The sequence below is a fragment of the Amblyomma maculatum genome, chromosome 4, assembly GCF_055883805.1.
Source record: "Amblyomma maculatum isolate TAMU_Amacu chromosome 4, ASM5588380v1, whole genome shotgun sequence".
NCBI lineage: Eukaryota > Metazoa > Arthropoda > Arachnida > Ixodida > Ixodidae > Amblyomma > Amblyomma maculatum.
In genome coordinates, this window is record NC_139347.1 from 5,534,490 (window position 1) to 5,561,280 (window position 26,791).

Genomic DNA, 26,791 nt, shown 5'->3' on the forward strand with positions numbered 1-26,791 from the left:
GAGTATTACCTTTTTCCCAATAGATGTGTCCGAAGGGATACCCGCCGAACGGACACATCATCCAGAAGGTGCCTCCTGTCAGAGCGGACTGGTTCCCCAGGGATCGGACGAATACTGAGCCATACACGTTGACGCGTGCCGAATGCGATGCTGTGCCGGCGTAGTTGGAAGCTTCGCAAGAATAGGAGCCGCCGTCCTGAACCTCTGCTGAAGATATCGACAGCATGCTGGATACTCCAGCGCCAGTCTTGTCGGAAGATCCATCTAAATCTGTGGTGTGAACCCTGATGCGACCGTGGCGAGAGTCGATGGGCCATGTGCTGTCAAGCATCCATGTTACACGCGGAGGAGGGTCTCCTGTGGCAACACAGCGCAAAGTGACGGGCTTGCCCGGGTGCACGGTGGTTTCTTCAAACTTCAATTTCAGTCTGGGAGCTTGATCTGAGTGCAAAAAAGAAAACATGGAAAGAAATAACAAGACAGATGTGATGATTGAACCGGAATAATTTTTATGCTAAAATGGGCCTAATTTTGAACGCCGCGATTAGTTAGGAACATTTTTTAATAACTGCAGAATTTCACAGATGTATTGCATTAAAACAGTGGCCGTATGCATAAAAAAAGCAGGCAAAAACTTTACAATGGCCTGCTTGGTTCTGTCATCTGTTGAGTGTTTCAAAACCAGTATGATAACATTTTTACCTTGCGGGCTCAGTTTATATAATAAACCACAATGATGATAATGATGATAATATTAATAATAATATTAATTATTAATATTAGTATTTTAATGTATTAATAATAATTGGTTCACACGAAGGGAAAGGTGTAGTATATGCTACACGATTCTGTGGACACCTCACCCGCGCCGTAAGGGAATGGAGGAAGCTTGGAGTGAAAGTGAATAGTGAGAAAGGGGTGCCGTAGTGGAGAGCCACGGAGTAATTTCGATCCGCTGGGAAGTGCGCTGACATCAGTTTATATGCGGAGTCAAAAAATTGCGCAGCTTTATCAATGGTGAACTTAGTTGTCCTCGGGTAAGTTCCGCGGTGTAGTAAGTTCAGTTTGGATCGGCTACATACCAGCTTGACGCTTGCGCTGAAGAGTTAACGCAGTCGGACTGGCTCGCATGTCATTCATGGCGAGACTAGACAACCAAGCAACCAAACGTCGATGAAGCATTTGTTCAAATCCCCCCGCCGAACTACGGTGCCCCTGCGCATTAAAGAACCTCACGATGCTGAAATTTCCGGAGCCCTACACGATGGCGTATCTCAAGGAGACAACTGTGCACTCGTCACCCCTCTTCGAGGTCGGACCGGGTGCCACTGGACGTATCCTCGGCCGCATCGACGCCCGCTCCACCCAGCAAGAATTGCCGCTGAGTGAAGGAGTTGGGAGTAGAAGGACGAAGACTTTGTTCATTTACATTTTTAGAGAGAGTAGAGAAGAACTCACGATGCCCGAACACACACACAAAGTTTTATAGAATCCGTGTTCCCCGGGCTCCTTAGGTGAAGGGCGGGATCGTCGTGGAGGGAGTGTCCTTATCACTTCAATGACACTAACATACTCTCACTCTTGCAGACTCGCCCCCTCGAAAGAGGTTAGTCTTCGTAGTGAGGAGGATACCGTTGTAGCGGTGTAGATGGCACGAGAGGAGCTCGGTGTCTGCCGGCGTTTCATGGTCTGGACACAAATCTGTGTCCCAAGGGCCGTCGGCAAGACGAATTGGAGAAGCGTAGCCAGAGACGACCCCGGCTGTCACTCCATTCGACTTTTCAGAAGAGATGTCCGCGCGGCCGCCTTGAGGGTACCGGCCCATGCGAGAGACACCGGGAGCAACTTGAACCTTTTTTTCCCGATAGCCCGTAGGTAACCGCTGTCGCTGAGCGGCAGAACAACCCAAGTTTCTTACCGGCCTTCTTTTGTGGTGGTCATTCAAGTCGCGTCTCGCTGTCACCGCACTTGACCACTTTCCCTTTTTCGGTCGGGATTTCCTGCCTCTGCGGTCCAAAGTGTCAGCTGCCTTGTAGTATTCAATTTGGCCATGCTTCATCTTCTTCCAAATTGACTTCTCTTCTCTGGATACATCACGCACTTTGCGTGGATGATTTCACAATCTGGGCTACGCAAAGTAACCTGGGCCACATGGAGTCCTGCCTGTAGGCAGCGGCGACCGTAGGCGACGACTACGCGACCTACTGCGGACTCTCGTGCGCCCCAGCTAAATCTGAATTTGTGCCGGTATGTCCCTCCCATCGAGACACAACTCATCTCGCATCAGTCTCCCCTCGGGACCGATCGGGGAGGCCAAATAGATCCGCGTCCTTGGCCTCTTCATAAACCATCAACACAGGGTTGACACCACTCTGGCCAAACTTTGCATGGTGAGAGACCAGGTGGGCCGAATGGTCCGCCGGGTCTCCAACAAGCGGGGCGGATTACGAAGCAAGGATGCCCTGCGGCTTGCCCATGCTTTTGTAACGAGCAGAATCCTCTAGTCCACCCCCTACTTGTACATGCGTAAACACGCTGATGACCAATTGGAGGCCATTCACCGGAAAGCCATCAAGCGGGCTCTCGACCTTCCGGTCAGCACGTCCAACCAGAGACTTCTGGCCCTGGGCATGGTGAACACCTTCCGGGAGCTACGAGGAGTCCATTTATTAAGCCAATGCACGCGTCTTACAGACCACGTCCGGTCGCCGCCGCTTGGACCGACTACACATCAAACACGATTACCCCATTGAGGAAAGGGTGATGGTGCCAGAAGTCTAGACACGCGCCTTCCGGGTCCCATCCCTTCCCGGCAACATGTTCAAAGAAGACCATAACGGTCGTCGCCAGGCGCGCGCGGAAGCGTTGGTGCAATACTATGGTCACCAGCAACGCGTGTATTAAGGGATGTTGCTAGCTCATACCACGGGGGTTGGTATACGGTTGCAGTTGTACACAACGCAAACACGGTTAACGGGCTAACTTTCAAAGCCTACAGCACCACGCGGAGGAGATTGCTATCGCTCTGGCTCTGAGTATTCCCAAGTCGAAACACATCGCCGACTTGCGAGGGGTTCTGAACTATAAGATGGAATGCGTTGCCCCGCTTGCTCGGCGTATACTGTAGTCTAGCTGATGATACATAGACCCAACTCCGTATAACCTCATTTGGGTACCCAGTCACCAGGGACTCAAGGGAAACGAACAGGCCGATCAGGCCACCCGCGCGCTCTCAACCCGGGCTATCTCTTTTTCCTTCGAGGCTTACTCCGGATCAGACAATGTGGCCCTTACATTCAAAGACATCCCCGATAATTACAAAGAGGAGCACAGGCGCTGCCAGGCCCCTTGTAAGGGACTGGATCGTGCTGAAGAGCGCCTCCTCATCGAATTTTCAACAATACTGCACTGTGCCCGGCGGTGCTTAATCATTCCAATACATCCTTTGACGGCGCGTGCCAGTACTGTGGGGAAGTGGCTGGAATTTTCCCACATAGTTTGGGCGTGCCAATCGAACCCATCCATCCCTCCCAACCACAATTCAACCAGAGAGGACTGGGAGCTAGGCGGCCCTGCTCGGCTGTCAAGACCTCAAGGCTCAAAAGGCCTTGGTTCAACGGACGCGGGCGGCGTTGCTTGCCAATGGGGCCCCGGAATGGGGGCTCCACCTAGTATTATGAGGGAAGGAGGCCAATAAGCCCCGTAAAGTAATTCCGTAATTACTGAACAGTAATCTCAGTGTGGCAGTAAAATATCAATGTCTTATTGCTGCACTGACCGCAGGCTAATTTTCTAAGTTCCGCTTTGAGTAGAAATGTGGTAAATTTGTTTCAGCATTCAAAAGACCAGAGTACGCTCTAAGCATATCACCTTTTCAAATATGTTTAAATCTTATGATGGCTGTATATTTGTATTGGTAAATTGCATGGAGGCCGACAACATTCGCTGAAAAGTTGTTCTTGAGAGTTTATGTTTTATTCTGACTTGCATCCCCAATTGCGTGGTACGTCATAGCATTTGAATTTAAAACTGCCATTCATAAACACTGATAATATGCTGCGGATTGTGAAGCGGTCAAGAAATTTCCAAGTAATGGTACTGGTATCGACAACACTATCAGCACAAGTCTTCAGTAAGCAAGTTATACTTCCCGATCTGCTTTTTTGCAACGCGTGAATGCTGCGCAGTATAATTACCTTTTACGACATGTTGCTCAGCCAAATCCTCGAAGTTTAGACAATATTTATAAGCCGCTACCTAAATTCACGAAGTGGAACTGAAACTTCTTGCACGGATTGTTGTACGGCACGCATTCTTTCCCAAATATAAACTCGCACTATGCATTCCACTCGCTACCATTCGCAACAAATTAGTCTATGCTTTAGAATATGCTTACAAAGTCTTCAGCCGCTTGATTTGGAAGCAAAAAGAAGGGGGTCGGTCCAATATTACAAAAAACACATTCAGCGGGAAGCATTCATGACTATGCCAACATATGTTTTCATCAACATTTCGGTTAAACGGGCCAGTTCTTCCTGGTGATATATTTGTCTATAATTTCTCCGGATATGCACCGCAGTCTCGGAAACTGAGTTATCTCCCGCATGTCATAAGCCTGATCCCTGCTGTGCTTTCTTCGGACGATTCAATAAAGGCTATCAGGAATGGTAGCTAAAAGAGGGTTAGATAGAAGCCTTCGTTGTACTGCAGTCTTTTTTTTTTTTTAGACAGCTTTGCACCCGCTTAAACGTTCTAGAAATCGTTACAAAATGCGTGGATTGCAAATCTCACCTCCGACAATAAGTTCCGCGGGCGCTTGAACAGTGCGTGTCGGTGACAGCCTTACGAAGCACTGGTACATTCCGTGGTCCTGTCGCCGGATGAACGGCAGGTGGAGTATGCGAGATCGGCCAGATCCTGCCACCTGTGGTGCCGGAACCACTCTACGGCCATTATGGCGCCACTCGAGACTCGTGTCGTCCAGCAGACCCAAGTCCATGCCTGAGGCGTTGCAGCGGAAGGCGGCTGCGTGCCCGACCTCGGCTCGGACGTGGCCAGGGCTTACTGTCACCCAAGGCTTCGCTGGAACAAACAAGGGGCGTTGGCTCAAATCAGACGCACAAAATTAATTTTTATTGAAGTAAGCCGTAAAATCACCAAGTATTAAGATGAATAAAAAGGAAGACCATGACAGGGAACTACTTGATTCGTTTCCTTAGAACGTTGCGTATTCTGTAAAGCTATTCGGGAAAGTTTGTTTCGGAACTAACGTGCGGTCATTTCAAACAGCGTTATTGTAGACGCCGAGCTGTAGTAGTGTTCTAACTCAGGAATCGTTCTACTTCTAGTTTCTCGCTTACCTAATTCGAAATACAAGTCGTATATCTGGTTTTCCGTCGCCGAAGGAACTGAAAACTCGGATGCCAAAACGCACGTCATATGTGCTTGGCTACTTACGCTTGACAACAAGCTGTATGTCAGCTTGCGCCTCGCCCATGCTGTTGGAGACAAGGCAGACGTAGGTTCCGGCGTCGTTGACGTCCACTTCGCGAAACTGTACCACGCCTGCCACTTGACGAACGCGAGCGCTGGGCTCCAGCACCATCATCCGCTGACCTTCACGCCTGTACCAGCTGTCACAGAGAAGGCAGCGGTATAGTGTTTTCCATGCGCACAAAACAGTGAAAAAGAGCAAGCGTCAATTTTGGCGTTGCACCAAAATTCCGCTTAGCTTCAGTAATTTGCGGAACGTTGAGTTGATGTCGGGGAAGGAAACGGGATGCGTTGGGGGAATACGCGCAGAGCATTGAGGGCTTTACATAGTGGTCAGGTTAAGATGTGGTGCTTGTAGCTAGCGGACTTCAAGAAATCGGTCGAAATTTCTAACAGGTGAAGTCAGTTAGTTGCGACTCGTTGTGTTCTGTGTGCTTTTTGGACTTTGAACGGAACATTTTACCTAATTCTTTTTTGTTAAACAGGATCTCTATGACTTTGAAACACATAAAATGACTACAAACACATTTTAAGAAGTTAAGGTAATGAAGTATTTTTAATAAAAAAAAAAACAGTTCATATTTTAACTCTCCTGTCCCGGTTAGGCAACCGAAATTTTTCTCTGGTTACGGGGTACTGCCTTCTGTCATTCTCTTGCTCGCTATACCTCGAAGACAGACACGGTACAAAAGTTAACACCTTTAGAAAGCGCATGCAAATAGAAGTTCACTCTATAGTTTGGTGAATATAATTGTGGTGTTGTCAAAACGTTCTGGCGTTTCATTTGAACTGTGCAGCAAATTAGATGGAAGTGTTAAATAGTAGTGTCAGTCAGACTATGCTTTCTTCAAAACTCCACAGCAAAAAAAAAAAAAATACGATTTCATTTAGTAACACAACGAAAAGCCTTTATAATATATAGCATTTTTTATTCAAAAATAGTGGAATTGGAATTTGTTATTTTGCAATGCCAGTGTTGTAACGTAGCTTTCTCGCTCCCTGTAAGGTATTTATGTATAAGGTATTTACTAAGGTAATTGCTAATAGAAGCAGGACAACCTTAGACTGCAATCAAGCAAAGGATCAAGCACGATTTCGGAAACGGTACTCTACTATCGATCATATCCATACCATCAATCAGGTAATAGAAAAATGCTCGGAATATAACCAGCCCTTATACATAGCATTTATTGATTACGAAAAAGCATTTGACTCAGTTGAAACCTCGGCGGTGATGCAGGCATTGCGAAATCAGGGGGTAGACGAGCCGTACGTGAAAGCGCTGGAAGATATATATAGTGGCTGCACAGCAACCATAGTTCTGCATAACGAAAGTGACAAAATTCCGATAAAGAAAGGTGTTAGGCAAGGAGACACAATCTCCCCAGTACTATTCACAGCTTGTTTAGAGGAAGTATTCAGAGACTTGGAATGGAAGCAGTTAGGGATAAGGGTAGATGGAGAATACCTCAGTAATCTGCGATTTGCTGATGACATTGCCTTGCTAAGTAACTCGGGGGATGAACTGCAAATGATGATTGATGACCTAGACAGGAAAAGTAGAAAGGTAGGTTTGAAAACCAATATGCAGAAAACTAAGGTAATCTTCAACAGCCTCGGGAAGGAACAGCAGTTTACATTAGGTAGCGAAGTACTGGAAGTAGTAGGCGAATATGTCTACTTAGGACAGGTAGTAACCGCAGATCCGGACCATGAAAAGGAAATAACAAGAAGAATAAAATTGGGATGGAACGAATTTGGCAAGCACTCGCAGATTATGACTAGCAGCTTACCGGTATCGCTAAAGAGGAAAGTATACAACAGTTGCATCTTGCCTGTACTCACCTAAGGGGCTGAAACGTGGAGGCTAACCAAGAGAGTTCTACTTAAGTTGAGGACAACCCAGAGGGCTATGGAACGAAAAATGGTAGGGGCAACATTAAGAGATAGGAAGCGTGCACAGTGGGTCAGAGAAATAATTCATGTTACCGACATTCTAGTTGAAATTAAGAAGAAATGGACATGGGCAGGACATGTAGTGCGAAGAGAGGATAACCGGTAGTCGCTGAGGGTAACAAACTGGATTCCAAGGGAAGGAAAGCGTAGCAGGGGACGGCAGAAAGTTAGGTAGGCGGATGAGATTAAGAAGTTCGCAGGGGTCAAGTGGATGCAACTAGCACATAACCGGGTTAAGTGGACAAATATGGGAGAGGCCTTCGCCCTGCAGTGGGTATAGTCAGGCTGATGATGATGATGGTGATGATGATGATGATGATGATGATGATGATGATGATGATGATGATGATGATGATGATGATATTTGCTCGCTCCTAAGGAAAGTGACAAAACAATCTGATGCATTGGCCGCGCATGACCTGGAGGCAAACAAAATGAACACAATTTCATTGTCAGTAAAGATGCAGTTTAAAAGAAAATGTAAAGTCCAAGCTTGGTGTATTCATCTCTGTAGCCGATCGAATTCTTTTTCATCTCTTTGTCAAAAGCATGCAGCCCGTTTATCGTATTCAGACTGCAGCCTCAACAGCGAACAAAAGTACGTTCTACATGTCATTGTATCGGGGCTAACGAGACTTAACTAGGCATCTGAGCACTAAAGCTTTCGCATGTTAAGAAGCCTAAAATGAAGAGCCGATCTGCTCGTTACGCAAGCCGCTTCTACCTCCCAAGACAGTACTTTTCAGCTTGAAGGACTATTATCTTTACAGCCGACATTGTGTCGAATTAAACACAGTAGCACAGGCTGATGGGCAATTTGGTACGAAATTCTAGAATACGTTTGCCTAAAAAGTCTTGCGTAAGCAAAAACCATCGATTCTATTGCATTTCGAACATCTTTAAGCTATTCAGTGCGACCTATTTTCGCTACTTCATTTAGGGTGCCTAACGTTGGTGTTTTGTCTTGTTTGAAATTAAAGGAAGGACATTCTCCAGACGTCGGCGAGCCATAGTATTGTTTGACTCTGTTGCCGCTCCTCCTTCTTAATGTATCTTTATTTTAATTTTTTGCGTCCCGCAAGTGAAATTTCTGCGGTGAAGTTCAGCTGCGCCTTAAGGATATGACGCAATAGTGTTAACTGGTCCTTATCAGCGACTTGATGCGTTGCTTGCGTGTCGTTTCACCGATATGAACACTGTTATTTTTGTAAATAACTCACTGCTATCTAACTTTCAATTTTTGTTGTACGTTTATGTAACGCAACACAGAGAAGGCTTTCCTTTATCTTAGGAGGGGGGCCGCTTGGTGGCGCTATCCACACGTACGCCATGGCTTCTTCACGGACTCCGTTCTTTCAGCCCCCACCACTTAACGACTCTGCTTCGAGACTCGCATCAAGCGATCCCTAACGTTCCAAAGAACCTGATGATACCATCTTTACCAAGGTCAGGCCTTCGACCATCTAGCCAGGACTTCTAAGAGGACTGAAGCGGCGCCACGCTGCGCTAAGCCTACAGGAACGCAGACTGCCGGCATGCCTGACCGCACCCTGCATCAGCCACAGAGGGATGCTGCACCCGCCTCATCGCCGCCTCATCGCTTCCGAGCCCGCATCTCAAGGCATGCATGACCGTAACCTGTACCAGCCGCAAGGGGCTCCTGTACCCGCCGCATCACCGCCGACCCTCGACCATACACCTCAGACGCACATCCCCGAGCCACGACCTTGCTTCCGCCGCCGCCTCATGGCACGCCAGCTGCGTCGTCTGCTTCAGACTCGCCTCCTCTCAATGAAGTGACGGCAGGCGCCTCTTCTGACCCGCTGGATCTCACGGCTACTGCACTCCATCCGACCATGGACTTCACTCCATCCCCGGACGACGGCTGGGTAACGGTTGGTGCCACTCGCAAAGCTGCGAAACCTGCAAGATCTCTCCTGGACGTAATATCGGTCGGGCTCTAGCTACCGCCTGGCACCCTTTCCCCCCGCACCCGACCCTACGAACTGTTTCAAACTATAATCGATGCTGCCAACCTCTCTGAACGCTCCTGTAACGACCTCACCCTCGAGACCAAGCCAGTGCTGAACCTGGTCTTTCTGAAAACGCACTCTGACCTCACTGCCAACCTTCTATTGCATATCACCCACACCAATCTCTTCGGTAAGCTTGTGAAAGTCCGTCCCTACCCTGTCAAACCTCCTCTTTCCTGCTTCAGTGTCATTCATGGTGTCGAACGCGGCCTTTCGACCGCCGATCTCATGAGGGACCTAGACACATACACAGCCGATATCATAACCACGCACGATAGCGCTCACCGAAACAGTACTAATTGAATTTGCTGGTACTGTCATCCCCCGCACTGTTTACTTTCGTCGAGCAGCATTTCGATGGCGCCCTCACAAACCCCGCGTTCCTGCATGTACGCGCTGTCTCGAGATTGGCCACCGCGCACGTCATTGCTCTAGTGCCACTGTTAACTGCCCCAAGTGCACTTCACACATCTCCCCGCTGCCCTTTGTCCACGAGTGCACGCAGCCCTGGTGCCGGCACCACCAGACAAATGAGCATGATACTCTGACCCCTAGTTGCCCCTACTATACCTACTATATGCAGAAAAACAAGGAGTGTGCCAAGAACGCCTACCAACAGCGTGTCAACCTTCGCCAGGCCACTCAGCCGGCTCCACCGCAGCCCCTATAAACGATGGCTATCCTCCTCTTGCAGAGCATGCATGTTCTATTCCCCTCACGTTCCCTACGCAGCAGTAACACAGGCACTTCCCAGCTTCAGCTCGGGTACGCTCCATCTCGACAATGTCCGACGCGTCCGATTCCCAAGCCTCTTTACTCTCTCCAATCATCTCCACAGTCACTCATTTTGCACTCGCCCCCTCCTCCGTCCTTTATTGAAGAACGCTTTTATACTCTTGAGCTACGTAGGGCTAGTTTGGAAGTGTCCATAAGCACCCTCAAACAAGATCTCAACAGCATCGATCGCCGCGTATATGCTCTAGAGGCTCGCATGGATCAGCTACTGACTACAAAAGATTCCAAATTCTCAAACATAGAGAATGTCGTCGCTGACTGTCTCGAATACCAGTCTGATTTTGAGCGCCGCCTCCAACAACATGAGGCGGCTATAACCCAAGTTGATGCCAAACTCAATAGCCTCAATACTGACGTCAACGTTCAGGTTGAACGCATCTTACTTTGATCTCCACCTTTCAGACTTCACTGCAAACCATCACTGACTCTCTTCCACCTCCCCCAAAGAAGCGCGATGGCACGCCACAGCGCAATCAAATTAGTTCACCATCATCATCATCATCAGCCTGACTATACCCACTGCAGGGCGAAGGCCTCTTCCAAATATCTCCACTTAACCCGGTTCTGTGCTAGCTGCATCCACTTGACCCCTGCGAACTTCTTAATCTCATCTCATCCGCCCACCTAACTTTCTGCCGCCCCCTGCTATGCTTTTCTTCCATTGGAATCCAGTTTGTTACCGTAAGCGACCATCGGTTATCCTCTCTTCGCACTACATGTCCTGCCCATGTCCTTATATTCTACTTAATTTCCACTAGAATGTCGGTAACTTGAGTTATTTCTCTGACCCACTCAGCACGCTTCCTATCTCTTAATGTTACCCCAACCATTTTTCGTTCCATAGCCCTCTGGATTGTCCTCAACTTAAGTAGAATTCTCTTGGTTAGTCTCCACGTTTCAGCCCCATAGGTAAATTAGATGTCAACATTTAGGATATCAATATAATTCAGTAGAACTGTCGCAATCTCAATACCAACCGCACTCCATTACACCAGTATCTTCTTACTCTCCCCTCTCTGCCCCACTTCCTTCTCCTCCAGGAAACTCGCTGCTCGCACTCGCAGATTATGACTGGCAGCTTACCGGTATCGCTCAAGACGAAAGTATACAACAGTTGCATCTTGCCTGTACTCACCTATGGGGCTGAAACGTGGAGGCTAACCAAGAGAGTTCTACTTAAGCTGAGGACAACCCAGATTGCTATGGAACGAAAAATGGTAGGGGTAGCACAGATCCGGGTTAAGTGGAGAAATATGGGAGAGGCCTTCACCCTGCAGTGGGTATTGTCAGGCTGCTGCTGCTGCTGATGATGATGATTATGATGATGATCTACCCCTGTCACCCACACCAGCGGCTCCTTTCTCCACCCTCCGGATATTATCTCGCTTGTGGTCCTCTCCATCATTCATGCCATTCAATGTTTCCATTCTCTCCCACCTTTGCCTCAGTATAATATATACACCGACTTCCAGGCTGCTATCCGTGCTATTCAATCTAAAATACTAACACGTCTTCTGTCCACGGAGCTCGAGGTTGCACTTGTTGCGCTGCTGCCCTACCCCGTCTTTCTCCGATGAATCCCTGGACACTCGGGGATTGACGGCAATGAGCTGGCGAGCCAGCTCGCCCGTGAAACTCGTAACTGGGCACCGTTTATCCCCTGGCCAAGATCCTTGGAGCGCGGGTCCAGACTGTCTCTTCTTGCCACCATCAGCGAATATTACAATGCTGCTCACTTAGACTGCAAGCTCTACCCAGACCCTCATCCTAATCTTTCCGTTCGGGAGGCTCATATCCTTCGGCAAATACAGTTGAATACACTCATAACCCCTGCACGGCTATATCTCTACAAATTCCGTCGTGATCCATCATGCCCCAACTGCCCTTCCCCTTATGCCAACCTTTCACACTGGCTATTTTCATGTCCGGTTGCATTGCAATGGGGATTCTTTCCCACCTCCTCCCATACTATCTGGACCTGGGTGGACTGGCTTGGTGCTGAGGGGAAGAACAGCGACTGCTCGTCCAGTAGGCCGTCGATGTATAAACGCCTACGTGTTGCGCCTCAATAACGTCTTTACTACCAGTACTTTATTTTAGTCGAAAGAACCTGTCGAGAAAACGCCTTGAGGGAAAACATGACTATATTAATTTGAAATGACACCTTTTCAAGTATTTTGACCATTTATTGTAAACATAATCCTGATGCACTGTATAAAGTAGCGCGTTAAGAAAGAAAGGGACAGGCTAGGGTTATATGGTCTGACTCAAAACCCAACTTACCTTAATAATATTTTCAGCACCGTAAATTTACTTACGAGCCATAACAACATTACATTCAGGTTAATACCTTGTAATCGCGCTTTACCGGTTGTTTTCTTTGACTTCCGTATTAGAACATATGTGACCGATCCAATTTGCCTCAAGATAAATCTGCCGCCGGAGACGCCCGGTTCTCATTTGTAGCCTTAAAGCTCCCCGTTCAAAAATAAAGTTGCATGCGCTATGAGGGACTATAAAATAATCATCTGTATTTCAAAGGGAACACCACAACAATGGTCATGATCTGTCAAAAAGGATAGGATGTTCAAGAAAGCGGACATTTCTATTCCATTCCAGAAGGTAATGGGTCCTAGTCCAAATGAAAAGTAAACATTCATGCACAAACTAAAGCCTTGCTGAATACGATAAGAAAAACAAATATGCTAGAAACACCAAAACATATAGAAAGAATAAGAGAGAAGAAAATGAGTTAAACACAGCCGACCTATAAGCCGGTGCCGGAACACCCTCGGCAACGCAAAGTAAATCGGCGCTCTGCCCAAGATCCGCGGTGGCAGGGTTGCTTCGGTGCACAATGGATGGAATCTGCGTAGCGACCGCCTCTGAAAGAAAAAAAATATAACGGAAATACCATAAACTGAATTCTCACATCAAGAGGCATGTTCATGCTGAAATCGTGTTATCCTATAATCAGTCTGCAATATTTCTACTTTTGCGGGCCGCCTTAGTCCAAGTTTCTGCAAACTGAATCTTTAACGACCGGCTGATCTTAGCTTCAGTGGTCAAGTGAACCGCTAAAATAGGTGAGCATGTTTTTCCAATACAGTTCCTTTCACCTTTTCTACACTCATCTGTCAGTCTCAGTTTCTCATATCGGAAACGTTTCGTGTAATTTATTCACGTATTGTAAACTTGCTTGTCATTCTTCTCCTTTTGAACCTAATTTCTTCTCTGAAGACAAATAATCAATTCTCTTGGCGTTCTATTGCATGCGGGTTGCCTCGTGTCTCCGTTTTGAACGCAATAGGGGACATACTTCGGAGTTCGACCTACAAAGTAAGATGTACTGAATAGGGAATATGCAAAGCCTTGACCCAGAAAAATAAGGCGCTTGCTTTTTGGTGAGCGCACGCTCTTCTAATTTCTATATTTCTTATCCCGCACCTCAACAGTATAGGTACAAGACCGCTGATGCAAAATATGTATTATATTGTGTTCTAAGGACGTACTTTGAAACAAATAAATTTTGACATAGTTATTTGTCTATGCTATAAAAGACGATTCAGCTTCCATTCGCCATTCCCATGATTTAGTTGCGGCTGTAAATCTTTACTAACGGAGATCTCATTCATTTATCTTTTAGCGATGACAGTATGAAGCAACAAGTTGATAGGCCTGCCTTAAAACTTGTTTGAATTCTCCATATTCTTTTTTCGGAAACGGGGGTGGTAGTGGCTATGGAGATACAGTATTTATACCTCGTTCCTATGTTTTTCAGCAGCCACGACGATGTTTTAACCGAAAAGGCGTTGGGCAAAAAAAAGCAGTAAAAGGGAATGCAGGGACCGAGGAGAGGGTACTAAGGGAGGTGAGAGTGGAGTATCCCTGTGATGAAAGCTCGGTTGAACAGAAAATGCGCATGAAATCCCGACAATGAGCTCGCGTGTACTTCTGTATTGGTCCACGTGCCTTACATGTGACCCCACAGAACGGAAAAAATAAGCATGACGAGCGACATTAACTTCACTGCTTGGAGCTGGACAGTTGTTGCTCGATGACAACAATACTTAAAATAGCGTAGTATGGTGCTCACTTGAGCCAGTTTCATTCCTTAGCATCATGCTTCAAATCACTTGCGCAATTCAACAAAGCACAGCTGCCTAGTGCACCGTCGACACTTAGCTGCGCTCTCAAGTGGCAGTACTCAAAATTGTAATAATTTCTCCATTTAGTTCAAATATGCAAACAAGGGATGGAATGAGTGAAGCATTACTGTGAAGTTTTTCGACCTGTGTAAATCACGTTTAGTTCCCCGTTTAAAACACCGCCATAAATTTTACGTAGTTTGCTTGCGAGTGCAAAATTCTAATATCTTGCGAGGAACAAGAAAAATGACAATGAACTAATATTTCTGGCTGTTGCGCGTGGTGACAATTTTTCACGGAGCGAAAATCAGCATATCCATAAAAAAAAGAAATGGATGCTTTATGTTTTTTTTTTTTTTCTGTAGACAAATTGCAGGCAGCTATTTCGCTTTCGAAGCCAGAAGTCGTAACGCTGTGCTGTGTATTCCTGCTCTTCCCGTATGAGCTAGTGTTTTATGGGCAGCTGAATATCATACGGTGCCCTTGGTCCCAAGTTCAGAGGCCGTATATCAAAACGCACGCTTGTGTTCACAACAAGTGCCTGGTGCGATAGAATTCAAACGTTATGGCTGGCAATATATCTCTTCCCGGACATTGAAGGGTGGTCTAAGTTCAGGCCAGTCGAAAATGTGGTAGCATTAGTCTACTAGAACTGACAGACATTGTCGCGGTGTTGTAATGTGGTCAGTTCACAGTGAAGCTCTTTTCTTATTTTTTTATTATGGGTGTTTTGCTGCTCGTAACAGTTTTCTACTTTTTGTCTTCGACTAGGAGCTCTTCAGGAATACAGAGTATTGAAACGAAATGGAGATTAAACAGTTTTCTGCGATAGGATAAAATGAATAAGGCTGTTAAGGTAGCCTTACTTTGCTAACCTTTAGTATCTGCATACATATGCTGCCTCTTAACGTTTGTTCATTTTTGTTTTTGTTCTTCCTCAATACTGTCACTTTACTACACGCAACGCGGTATATCTTCTTTAAAACGCGCGTACTTTGTGTTTATAAAGCATAGGTGTTTTGCAGAGCGATCTAGGCTTGAAAGGTTCGATCTGCAAATATTTTTATGCTCACTGAATTACTCTTGAGAAATAAGCACTCTGGATATTGTACTTCTCACGACGTTTGCGGCGGAAAATACAAGGGCCTGCCCTTCTAAAATAATAGATGTGCACACATACACAGCGGTACCACCTCATTTCGCACAAACCTCTGAGAAGAAGACGGACAAAGTTGATGCTTGTCTTCTTCCTCCTGGTGAGGGTGTTCTCTGTGTGGCAACGGTAACGAAGAACTTCTTCGGCGTCACGTGCCTCTCTGATGTACAGCTGACCGTCACTCGTGACTACATAGTCACCTGGATAAACAAAATGGCAACATAAAAATCATTTCACCACATAGTACTCGAAAACACCCCACCGAGTCTCTGCAGACACAGCGCAGTATTATCAACTTCTCTTGCGTATTTTATTCTGGGACCGCAAGCCCCTGTACTGCAGTTAGAAGAGAATTCCTTATGTAAATACTTTGGCTGTACCTCTGTTCTTTAATAAATTTAGTACTGGACCAGATTTAGAGAAGACAATTCAGATAAACAGAATTCGAAGATTTAGGCGTGACGTCAGTGACGCTTGCTGTCTTACATAAAATTCCAAACAAGAAAAAAAAGGTTGAGAAAGGATATAATACCCGCATGCATGCATCACGCACAAAATGTCGCGCAGGCGCACTCTATGCACCTATCAGGCCTAGTTGGCAACTTCTTGTTTGCCTAAGTTATCAACGAGTCGACTGAAGTTGTTCATACGGTCAAGCACCGAATTTAAAAGAGCGGATAGCCGCAGAAATGGACGCTACTGCCGACTTTTCAAACGAAAAAAAAAAAAAGAATATAGGGAACTGGTTATACGAGGCTGCAGATGTACCCCTGCGGACAAAAGTAAACGGAGCATGCAATTTGCTTCTAACATTTTTCACGTGTTGCACGAATAAAATTGGCAGTCATGATACGTGCGATACGGTAGTAGACGCCAGTGCCATTTTACTTGGACAAATATTGTTTTCTTATCTACAGTGCAAAAAGCGTGATTTTAATTTGAACGGATTAGCATGCTCCGTTTACTTGTCCGCACCTGTACCATTGCCAAAGTGAGGAGCTTGAGGCCTTGACAGCTGCCGTAAGGCAGCTTTTACTCCAGGCTCTCGCCATCATGTAAACGCTGATGGTAAATAAAGTTATTATTATTATTATTAAAGATTTCTACACTTAAACGGTTCACGTCCCTGCTGTTGCATTGAAACTTTAGCATACCAGAGCACGTTAAAGATCCCCAGGTGGTCAAAATTACTCCATAACCCTGACGTGCGATGTCAGCGCACGTTAAAATCCCCAGGGGGTCGAAATTACTCCGTAGCCCTCCACTGCGGCTCCTCTTTCTCTCTTTCCACTTTAACTCCCCCTTCCTCCCTTCCCTTACCGCGCGGTTCAGGTGTCCACAGACACAAGTGTGACAGATACTGTGCCTTTCCCTTCCTGTTAACCAATTATATACCCTCCACTACGGCTCCTCTTTCTATCTTTCCACTTTCACTCCCATCTTCCACCCTTCCCTTACGGCGCGGTTCAGGTGCCCACAGCAACAAGTGCGACAGATATTGCGCCTTTCTCTTCCTCTGAATCAATTATTTTTATTATTATTAGAAGCTGTTGTTGTTGGTGTGGCTGTAGGAAGAAGGAAAAGAAAATGCTCGGGCCTGCTACTGGCTTTGTATCTGAGCCAGCTCCGCTGCCTGATTTATTATAAAAAAAAAAACTGATTTATTATAGGAAGGGAAAGGCGCGGTAACTGTCTCACTTGTTTTCTGTGGACACCGCAACCGCGTCCTAAGGGAAGGGAGTAAGGTGGCAGTGAAAGTGGATGCCTCGTGGAAGTGGAAGAGAAAATAGAGAAGAAAGAAAAGGAAGAGGGAAAGAAAGACTCGCGCGCCGCAACAACAGCCGCCGTGGTTGCAGTCCAGCCCCCGCCGCAAGAGGCAGTGACCTACCTGCCCCAGCCCCATCAGGGGATTAATTTGATTTATAGGAAGGGAAAGGCGCGGAACTGTCTCACTTGTTTTCTGTGGGCACCTCAACCGCGCCGTAAGGGAAGAGAGGAAGGTAGGAGTGAAAGTGGAAAGAGAGAAAGAGGAGCCGTAGTGGAGGGCTACGGAGTAATTTAGACCACCTGGGATCTTTAACGTGCGCTGACATCGCACAGCACACGAACGCATCTTCGTTTCGCCTACATTTCGCGCCCGTGACATAACCCACGCGGAGGAGGTCGCCATTGCGCTGGCAGCTACTCACACTGATTCTAAAACAATTATCTCCAGGCACTCCGGCACAGTAGTCGGGCATCTTACCAAGCCCCATCAGGGGAGGTCTTATTATTAGAAGCTGAGCTACACTGGGTTAGGTTTTCGGTTTTCGCCGGTGCCTCCAAAAGGCAGATACTGCACATGCGCTGCTACCATGGTAACCGGTTCAGCCGGCGGAGAGGTGTACGGCTGCCCGACCAAGACCGACTGAAATACAGACCTGCACAGATAGCACTGCTCCAGCGCGCACCTTCTAGTTCATAGCCTTCGCCGCTAGGAAACGAACACGACGGGTAGCCTAGCGCTACTGTACACCTGTATATAAAAAGGGTCTATTAATTCTGTCATTTTTCTTCGTCGTTATAGTTTAATTATCTGTCCACGCTGTAATGCACAAACATCTGTTCTGCGCATGTGCAGCGAGTAACTGCAGTGCCGTCGTACAAAGCGGAATCGCGGTATGTCTTCTGGCGAGAGAAAAACGTTGTAAAAATAAACACTCTTTGCTAAAATACAAAAAAGCAAAATTTTCGAAGTATAACTCGGGCAAAGATCTTTTTTTTTTTCAATTTGGATACAGTTTCTTTATATTAATTTGTGATTTGATGATGATGAAAATGACAGACGAACAGGTCAACCGAGCGCCCTCAACGGCGAGAAAGGTAACGAAAGTTGGCGTACGAGGTCCCATAGGACCCCGTTTTCTGTGCAGGTCTGTATTTAAGTCGGTCTTGCGCCCGACCACCGGCTCCTCCAACGCGCGGCGCATGACGTCGCACGTACATGCGCCGTAACCATGGCAACCAGCTGCGCCGTTCCATAGGTGTACGGCCGCGGCGCTCGCTACAGAGAGGAAGAGGAAGGTAGCGGCATCTCAGACCGCCTTGGTCTTACGGCGGACGCGTGACGTGGCACAAGCAGCAATTGCGCATGCTCTGTAACCGTGGCAACCAGCTGTGCCGTTCAACAGACATTCCGCCGATGCGCTCACTGCAGAGAGGAGGAAAAGGGTAGCGGCATCTAAGCAGATGCGCGCGCCGGCGCGGAGAGGAGCATAAGGTTATTCGCACTGGGAATGGTGGTAAACTCTTTCTTTCGCCCAAAAGCAGGGGACCAGTAAAAGGACAGATTACGCTGGTTTAGAGGATGTCAGCTGCTATCCATTGGGATCTCGCGGCCTCCACCGCGTTCTGGACAAACCGGCGTTGTAATGTATATGTTACTACGTACAAGCCCACGCCATATGTATGAGAGCCGAACAAGTTGAGCAGTGTTTGCGCATGGAAGGTATCTGTTAAGTAAAGATCCGGGTGTATAAGAAGGGGAGCGGAAAACTGCCTGTTCTGTAGTTTGCACTATTGGACGCCCTGTGGTTTTGGTAGATCGCGGTGTGCGGGAGGATATGGGCAGTTTGAGTCGGTAGTGGTGGAGGATGTCTGTGTAATTGTTGAGTAGAGAAGCATGTGAGATATTAGGGTCAGGGAAAGCAGGGTGGCGGATCATACACTTGGCTAGGCGGCTGACATATCTGGGTAAAGTTTGCGCCTGGGCGTTTCCGCTGAGCGACTCGTGGGCTGGAGCCCAAACAAGTACGCGAGAGGTGGAAGATGGTGAAGTAGAAAATAGACTGTGCAACGCTTGGCAAAAGATAAGGCCAGCATAACAGTTCCGTATAGCCTGTTGAGAACCACTGATGAGGATTCTCGCGCCGCCGCGGAGAGCTATCTAAGTGGAGTCATCATCATTTATATTCCCTTAAAGATCCCTATCAAGGACGTTACATAAGGGGGGGGGGGGGAGACAACGGTGAGAAAGGGCCAGGAAAGTATCTGCTAGCATTGCATGCGCAGGGGCATGAAAGTGGATTCTGCCTAAAACAGATTGATTTCGACCACCTGGAGATCTTCAACATTCACTGACATCGTATAGCTCGCGGACATCTCTCCATTTCACCTCCATCAAAACGCAGCTGCCGGTGGTCGACTTCGCCGCCGGGTACCTTGCTTCCGCAGGGGACCCTCCGCTACGGGACCAGATGGAGCGGACGCGCTTCGCATGAGCTCCTACTCCGACGGCACATCTTACCCGGAAAACCTCAACGCTACAGAACGTGGGATACTCCATTGAATTCCATAAATCCAGCTGAATCCGCTGATAACAGATTTTCATCCGTAAGTCCAAATTTCACCATCTGGCTATTCGCAGATCCAAAGCGGAGAACGCCGCGCTATAAGCCTAGCGGCGTCGGGCCGTCGGCCCGACGAAACGCTAGGCGCGGTAACTGTCTCACAGAAAACAAGTGAGACAGTTACCGCGCCTTTCCCTTCCTATAAATTAATCAGTTTTTTAATAAAAAAAATAACCTGACCGCCTCTCCCTTCCTATAAATCAATCAGTTTTTTTTTCTTCTTAATTTCCGCTAGAATGTCGGTAACGAGTTATTTCTCTGACCCTCTCTGCACGCTTCCTATCTTTTAATGTTACTCCTACCTTTTTCGTTCCATAGCCCTCTGGGTTGTCCTCAACTTAAGTAGAACTCGCCTGCTTAGCCTCCAAGTTTCAGCCCCATAGGTGAGTACAGGAGTGCAAATCATTTATGCACGAATGCTTGGAAAATCTTAAAGCGCCGTCACAACATTCGAAGGCGAGATCGTCCCCCACTACGTTTATTACTACTGCGACGAGACGCGTTGCTACCCCTACCGATCATCGCGGCACGTCCGCTACATATGCTTCAAGCCTGGACATCGGGCAGACGTCTGCCCGACATCTGACGCCGTTGTCTGCTCGAACTACCCTGCCACCAATTTTTCTGTTGTAGGCCGTCATTGCACCCGCCACTGCTTGGGTGGTGGAGGACGGCTCTTGTAGCTGGGCGCGTCTTTCTCTCCCCTCTTCTTTTCCTGTCTTCTCTTCTATCCGCACTACGCAGCGTAGGTGGCACATCTGCCTCGTGCGGATAGAAGAGAGGAAAGGAAAAGAAGAGGGGCAAGAAGAACGCGCGCAGCTACAACAGTCGTCGTCCACCAGCGAAGCAGTGGCAGGTGCAATGACGGCCTAAAAGCGTAGGTGGCTCAGCTGCCCCGCCGGGGTGGTGCTGTAGTAAGACGCCCGACTACTGTGCCGGAGTACCCGGGTTCGAACCCGACCTCGGTGGCTGCGTGTCAATGGAGGCGAAAGGAATAGTTATCCGCGTGCTGGGCGGCGTCAGCGCACGTTAAAGATCCACAGGTGGTCGGAATTACTCCGTAGCCCTCCACTACGGCTCCTCTCTCTCTCCCTCTTTCCACTTTCATCTCCACCTTTCTCCCTTCCCTTACGGCGCGGTTGAGGTGTCCACAGAAAACAAGTGAGACAGTTACCGCGCCTTTCCCTTCCTATAAACCAGTCATTCTAGGTGGCTCAGCTACAGAGCCAGTAGCAGGCCCGTGCATTTTCTTTTTCCTACAGCCACAACAACATACGAGAATAAATGGCTACTATGCGGCAAGCCCCCTACACTCTACCATGTTACATGGGCGGGTCAAAAATTGGCAGTGGCTTAGCTTCGTTAACCCTGGTAATTGCGAAAGCAATAGCTATAGCTACGCCTAGGTTCAGCTGGTGGTGTAGTTGGTTGTGGTGCTTGTGCTTATGCTTATGGTTATGCAGTGATTCACTCTGGCCACGGCATATGGTTCAGCTATTTTTTTTATTGCGGGGTGCTATCTGGTTATTCTATGTATAACTAGTAGCGAGGCAAGGAGTGCCGTGGCTGCAACGATATACTTTGTTGTGGTCGAGGCTAAGGCTTAATGTACGCCTGCCGCTCCGGTACCGGCTGCAACGGCATTCTTTACGCCCGCAGAAATGAAAGCATCCCTGGAGACTGCGTTGGTTCCACCTGCCGCTCAGCCCCCTCCTATAGTATCCAACGTTGCACCCCCGGCGGTAGCTGCAGTAGGAGCGGGAGTTAGGCCGCGGTTGGTAGCTACCACCTTGCGAGTTGACGGCGCGAGTTGGGGCCCCTGTTTTTGCGCAGCTGTGCTTGGCGGCGCGCCAAAGGTCACGCTTAAAGTCAATGGTAGCTACCCCTCGCTACGCGATGGGCTGAAAAGTGAAAGTAGTATTGCTTTCGCAATGAAAGCACATGTAGCGCCAATACACACCACACCTGCACCGGAGCAGTGAGAGGCTGCGCTGTCCTGCTCAACGCCTGATGACCAGCTCTAACTGATCGACAGAGCGCGCAGGACGGCAAAGGCCACTGGGGCCCCTGACTAAGGGTCCCACCCACGCCGAGAGAATTCCCTTTCGCTGCAAAAGTTTTTCAGTCATTCACTGTGCTTTGGTTCGAGGTCGGGTTCGAACCCAGGTACTTCAGAACAGTAGTCGGGCGTCTTACCACTGCACCACCCGGCTTTTTTTTTCTTTATTGCCTGGTCTTGAGACGAGAACCAAATTTACAAAAATCACTCAAATGCTATTTACAGACGCTATTTACATATGACACGCTAAAATTCACGCCTACAGAACAAAGGCTCTAGCCTTGAGAGCCACTCGGGAGGTTCTGCTGTAGCTTTCTGGATAATACCTGTCCACGCTTTCCCGAAAATAAATTGGGGACCCCTCCGCTGCCTCGTGCGGACAGAAGAGAAAATAGAGAAGAAAGGAAAAAGAAGAGGGAGAGAAAGATGCGCGCCGCTTCAACAGCCGTCGTCCACCACCGAAGCAGTGGCGGGTGCAATGACGGCCTACAACAGATAAAACTCGGTGGCCACCACTCCGGTGGCGGAGGATGGCGCTGTTGCGACGCGCGCATTTCTCTCTCCTTCTTTTTCTTTCTTTCTTTACTAGTTTCTCCGAAGCCAACCTCGGCGGCTGCGTTTCAGAAAATTGCACTCATAACCAAATGCTAATTCAAGCGATTGAGAGAGAACGGATCACAGCCCATGTTAATTCGCTATTTTGTACCACATTGGTCATTGTTCTATTTTAATGCGGCAGTATTTTGTACCATCACTGATAATCGGATTATTTGTAACCTCACCTCATAGTCGCTCGGACACCTGCCGTAAATAGGGGCCTTGAAGGAACCCATGTTTTTTCCAAGCGAGACTGCTCCCGCGAAACCCCTGTATTTATCTCGCTTTTTCAGCGCACACTCTACCAACCTGTTCAGTAATGCTTACGCATCAGAACCGACAATTGGCTTCGTAGCAAGCTGTCACTAGTGACCTCATACCTGTCTTTTGTGACTACGCATTAGATCCGATAAAACACAACAAATGAAAAAGTGCGAATAAACTGCACAAATGTTCATACAGTGGGGTTCGAACATAAAAATGCCACTCTCCACACGAGCACGTCCCGGCCGACTGAATGCCTCTACCTAGAAAAATACCGGAATTAGCGGTGTGCCTTTTCCGTCTCATAATCTCGCATTTTCATCCGCCTTTCATTTAGTGCCAGACTTATCCGAGTCGGAAAGCGCTATGGCTCATGCGGGAGCGTTATATAACGTAAAAATTATCAGGCTGGAGTTTTTTTCATACGTTTCCCGAGTTTGGTATTATGCGACGTCTTGGCTACCCGGCTGTTGTGCACCTACCACGCCTTTTAATCGCTCACTTTTGCCCTTTGAGTATCCTACCGGCGCCAGAGCATTCCCGTCGGAAATGCATATCCAAGTTGCTACTGGAACGTTCGTGCGTGTATACAACGAAGATACAAGGAGTTAAGGAAGAGGACGGCGCTGCAAAGCCGTTTGGCCTCGCCATTACGGCGCTCAAGCTCTGGGAGAAGGCGTCATCATGGGAATGCTTCAGCTGCGCTTGGTGTTTCACTGAATCATGGCGCATGAAATGTTCTCATTTGTTCTCGTTCGCTCTGTTCATTCTGCTTTGTATGTAGAATGCCAGCACAACATCCTATATCTACCCACTTTTTGTCGCTCGTCTGGCCCACTAGGATGCAGTTGCCTCGCGAAGAATAATCAGGGTAGAATGGTTGGCTCCATCATGCCGATACATTCTCGTATTAATCCTGCGTTAAACGCAGCCGCATAAAGGGTCAGTTAAGTGCGCTTACGTGTAACAGGGAAAAAGGTGGCGAACGCGGCAACACGTCAGACAGCGATTCCGGCATCAGTAACGAGGCGAATAGTTCAGCTCGAAGGAGCAAAGCGGAGGAATCCAGTGACGATTCTAGCACTCCAGAAAAGTTTCGATAAGATTTATACCCACAGAGATGTTTGCACGTCCACTATCTTGGAAACTGCTGCGCCCGTTTTGGAATGCATTTTCTGCTCGAAAGCAATCTCGAAAAATAAAAAACTGCAGTTGAATTAAAATTACTCTACATGCACGAAAATTATTTGCCACAGTGGACAAAGTGATAATTCATGAAACTAATACATTGCAAATTCATTTAAAATTATTAGTTTCTGAGAACAATGGTCTTTTTTCCTTATGCCACAGGTAATACTGCAAACTTAGTGACACCTAACTCCCATATTACTACAAATTTCATGAAAACACTTCCGACTCTGTAGAATTGCTTAATTGTAAACATTTATAGTTGGTTAAGTTATCATCTTAAAAACGCATTGTTCGCTGCTAATCGCCTTTACTCATGTGAAACAAAATGTTCCTTGCCGGAATGATGGTGCAGTGTGGTTTTTATCATCGTACATTCTAAGACACGGCTGAAGAGAGCAACCAATATATCATCGTTACCTTTTCGGGCTGTAAAGAGCAGCGGATTTAAGTTTCTATCTATTAGTAGGAAAATAATTCTTTTTGCAAGAAGCAGAAAAAAAGCTATCTTCCACTTTCTCCGCGCATTACACAAGATCCCTTCGCTGTCCTTGCCCTACAATGGGCACAATTGTTTATGTTAAGCTGCGAGAGAGAGTTGAACTGAACTGTGACAAGCAAAGATTTGTACAATTTCGTTGTTCACATCCACTTTAGACGAGTACAGCTCAATCGTATTACCTGGGTAACAATGTTTTATGTTTTGCAATTATATTTTAGGGAGGTTTTCCAACAAGAAAAGTGCCTTAAATTTAGAAATGAGAAAAGAAACATATCTACAGTCTCGGCATTCTCACGAACTGCGCATTTTAAATGATCTTCCCAAACCCAAGAGGAAAAATAAATCACAAATGCACAAAGTGAGCAGCATTCCTCTGCGCTTGTTGAAGCTACATACGATGAATTTCTTCTCTCGAAATGAATCTTTCAAGAACCCAAGGGGCGCTCGAGATATCTTTCCGGGGATGGCTCTAACTTGGGATATTCCAAGCTTTTCCCTGCTGTGGGCTGCAATATTGAAGCGTTAAACATTCAGGATGTTGAGGGTGTAGCCTTAAAAAGGAAAGCGCTTGACCACCCTGCGGCCTCCTGTGAGGCTGTCGCTAAGTACCCTGTTGTTCGATTTCATACCAGCAGTATGTTCCTGGAAGTCTAGTTTGAGCATATCCTTCAAGCGGAAAATGAGCAAATACGATTGCAAGAATATAGTTGTGATATAAATAGTTTGTTCGTCACTGCACCAGCATAAGCTATGCAACTTGCACAAATAGAAGAAAAGCGCGTTGTGCTCGTGTGCATCTAAGGCTTCACTTTACGCTCTGACTTGCAAGATTTCTTTTGTATTTCATAACTCTTTTCAGTAAGGATGCAGCCAGTACACGAATGCACGCTGCTGCCAGTGTAGGGAGCATTTTGGTAACGCGCTCGTTTATCCAAGAAGCGACCATATGCACGGTTCTCGAGAAATAGCTAGTTCATTCCCCCTCTGTAGAATGTGTGTCCTGTTAAGCAGAACTTTGAGCGCGTCCTCACTTAAATCAATGGTTGAGGCTTCATGTAAACTACCAGACACAAAAATATTTAATTTTACGTTGCGTACATTTCATGACTTCATTGGAAATAAAGGAATGACCCGTGAAACCTTAGACACAACTTCTGATGTGTTACGCTGTGGTGGACACATTTCTATATCGTTCTATATTTTGCGTAATTCAGAAAATGTTTCTCGTCTGCCTTTTTACTGCTCCATCTTCTTTGGGCTCCCCTGCCAAAAACAATTACTAGTCACTCATACATTAAACTACGTTTTCAGATTACATTGAGAAGCATGGCTAAATGAAAACATACATATTGCAGTACATGCGACGAAGGATTTGTTTTTAAAGCTACTCTTTTTTTAGGCGTAAAATTCTTTAAATGAAAACACTAAAGGCAAACAACTGCGGAAGGCTTTGTTAAGGCGCCCTTTTAGAATGTGCGTCTCTGGAGAGGCATGTACCAACCGCAACAAGCAGCCAGACGAACCGTCACTCAGGGTACGAGTTGAGAATAATGCCGTCTCTTGCCCAATTTGCCATACTGACTTCACTCAATATGATTTTGTCCCCATCTTGTTATATCAACAGCCTCGGTAAATTGAATGCTTGATCATTTGCAGTCCTTTCCCTCTAAAGAGCCAGCGCTATGGCATAAGAAGTTTTCTCCTGCATTGCTAAAAGCCATCCGCTCATAAATGTATACAGTTGCTTCATGATGTCATAAGCATTGTAGAAACTGGGAATGAATTTCTTCTTACACAAATAGAGCAGACATTATAAAATGTTTCAGTCCCGCCTCCCCCGATTTCAGGACTTAATATTTAGAAACTTCAAATGCGCACGATATGAGCTTTGAGGGCGATGCACTGGAAGCGTCATGTTATGATTATACGATGCTGCCAGACTACGCACTTTAAGGCCATCGATTGGTTGTAGCAGCCTCACTGGAGCTGACTGTTCTCCTTTACGAATGACTATCTGAATGTCCTTCAGCTGTTACCGCGCTCCAATGCAATGTTGAAGACGGATCTCAAAAGTATTACAGGCATGTTAATTTTGCGGCCACGCACCGTAAGCGGTATGCTATGATTAGACAAAGCCAACACGCCAAACGCATCAAAAATGAGGTCATGCCGGAGACTGCATAGTTTGCGTCATGGCGGTTGGTAAAACCAG

At 47.0% G+C, this 26,791-nt stretch overlaps 1 protein-coding gene across 1 annotated transcript in view; it reads right to left on the bottom strand.

Moving 5' to 3' along the window:
* The window catches only part of LOC146190237 (cell adhesion molecule Dscam1-like), a 217,897-nt gene that overhangs the window by 69,295 nt on the left and 121,811 nt on the right, over nt 1-26,791 (bottom strand). Inside the window, exons 3-7 of the mRNA XM_084599752.1 lie at nt 15,635-15,781; nt 13,045-13,162; nt 5,458-5,633; nt 4,792-5,082; nt 10-441 (exon numbers count right to left, since the gene is read on the bottom strand). Of these exons, the coding sequence (XP_084455878.1) occupies nt 10-441; nt 4,792-5,082; nt 5,458-5,633; nt 13,045-13,162; nt 15,635-15,781 (1,164 nt within the window). The remainder of the gene's footprint in view (nt 1-9; nt 442-4,791; nt 5,083-5,457; nt 5,634-13,044; nt 13,163-15,634; nt 15,782-26,791) is intronic.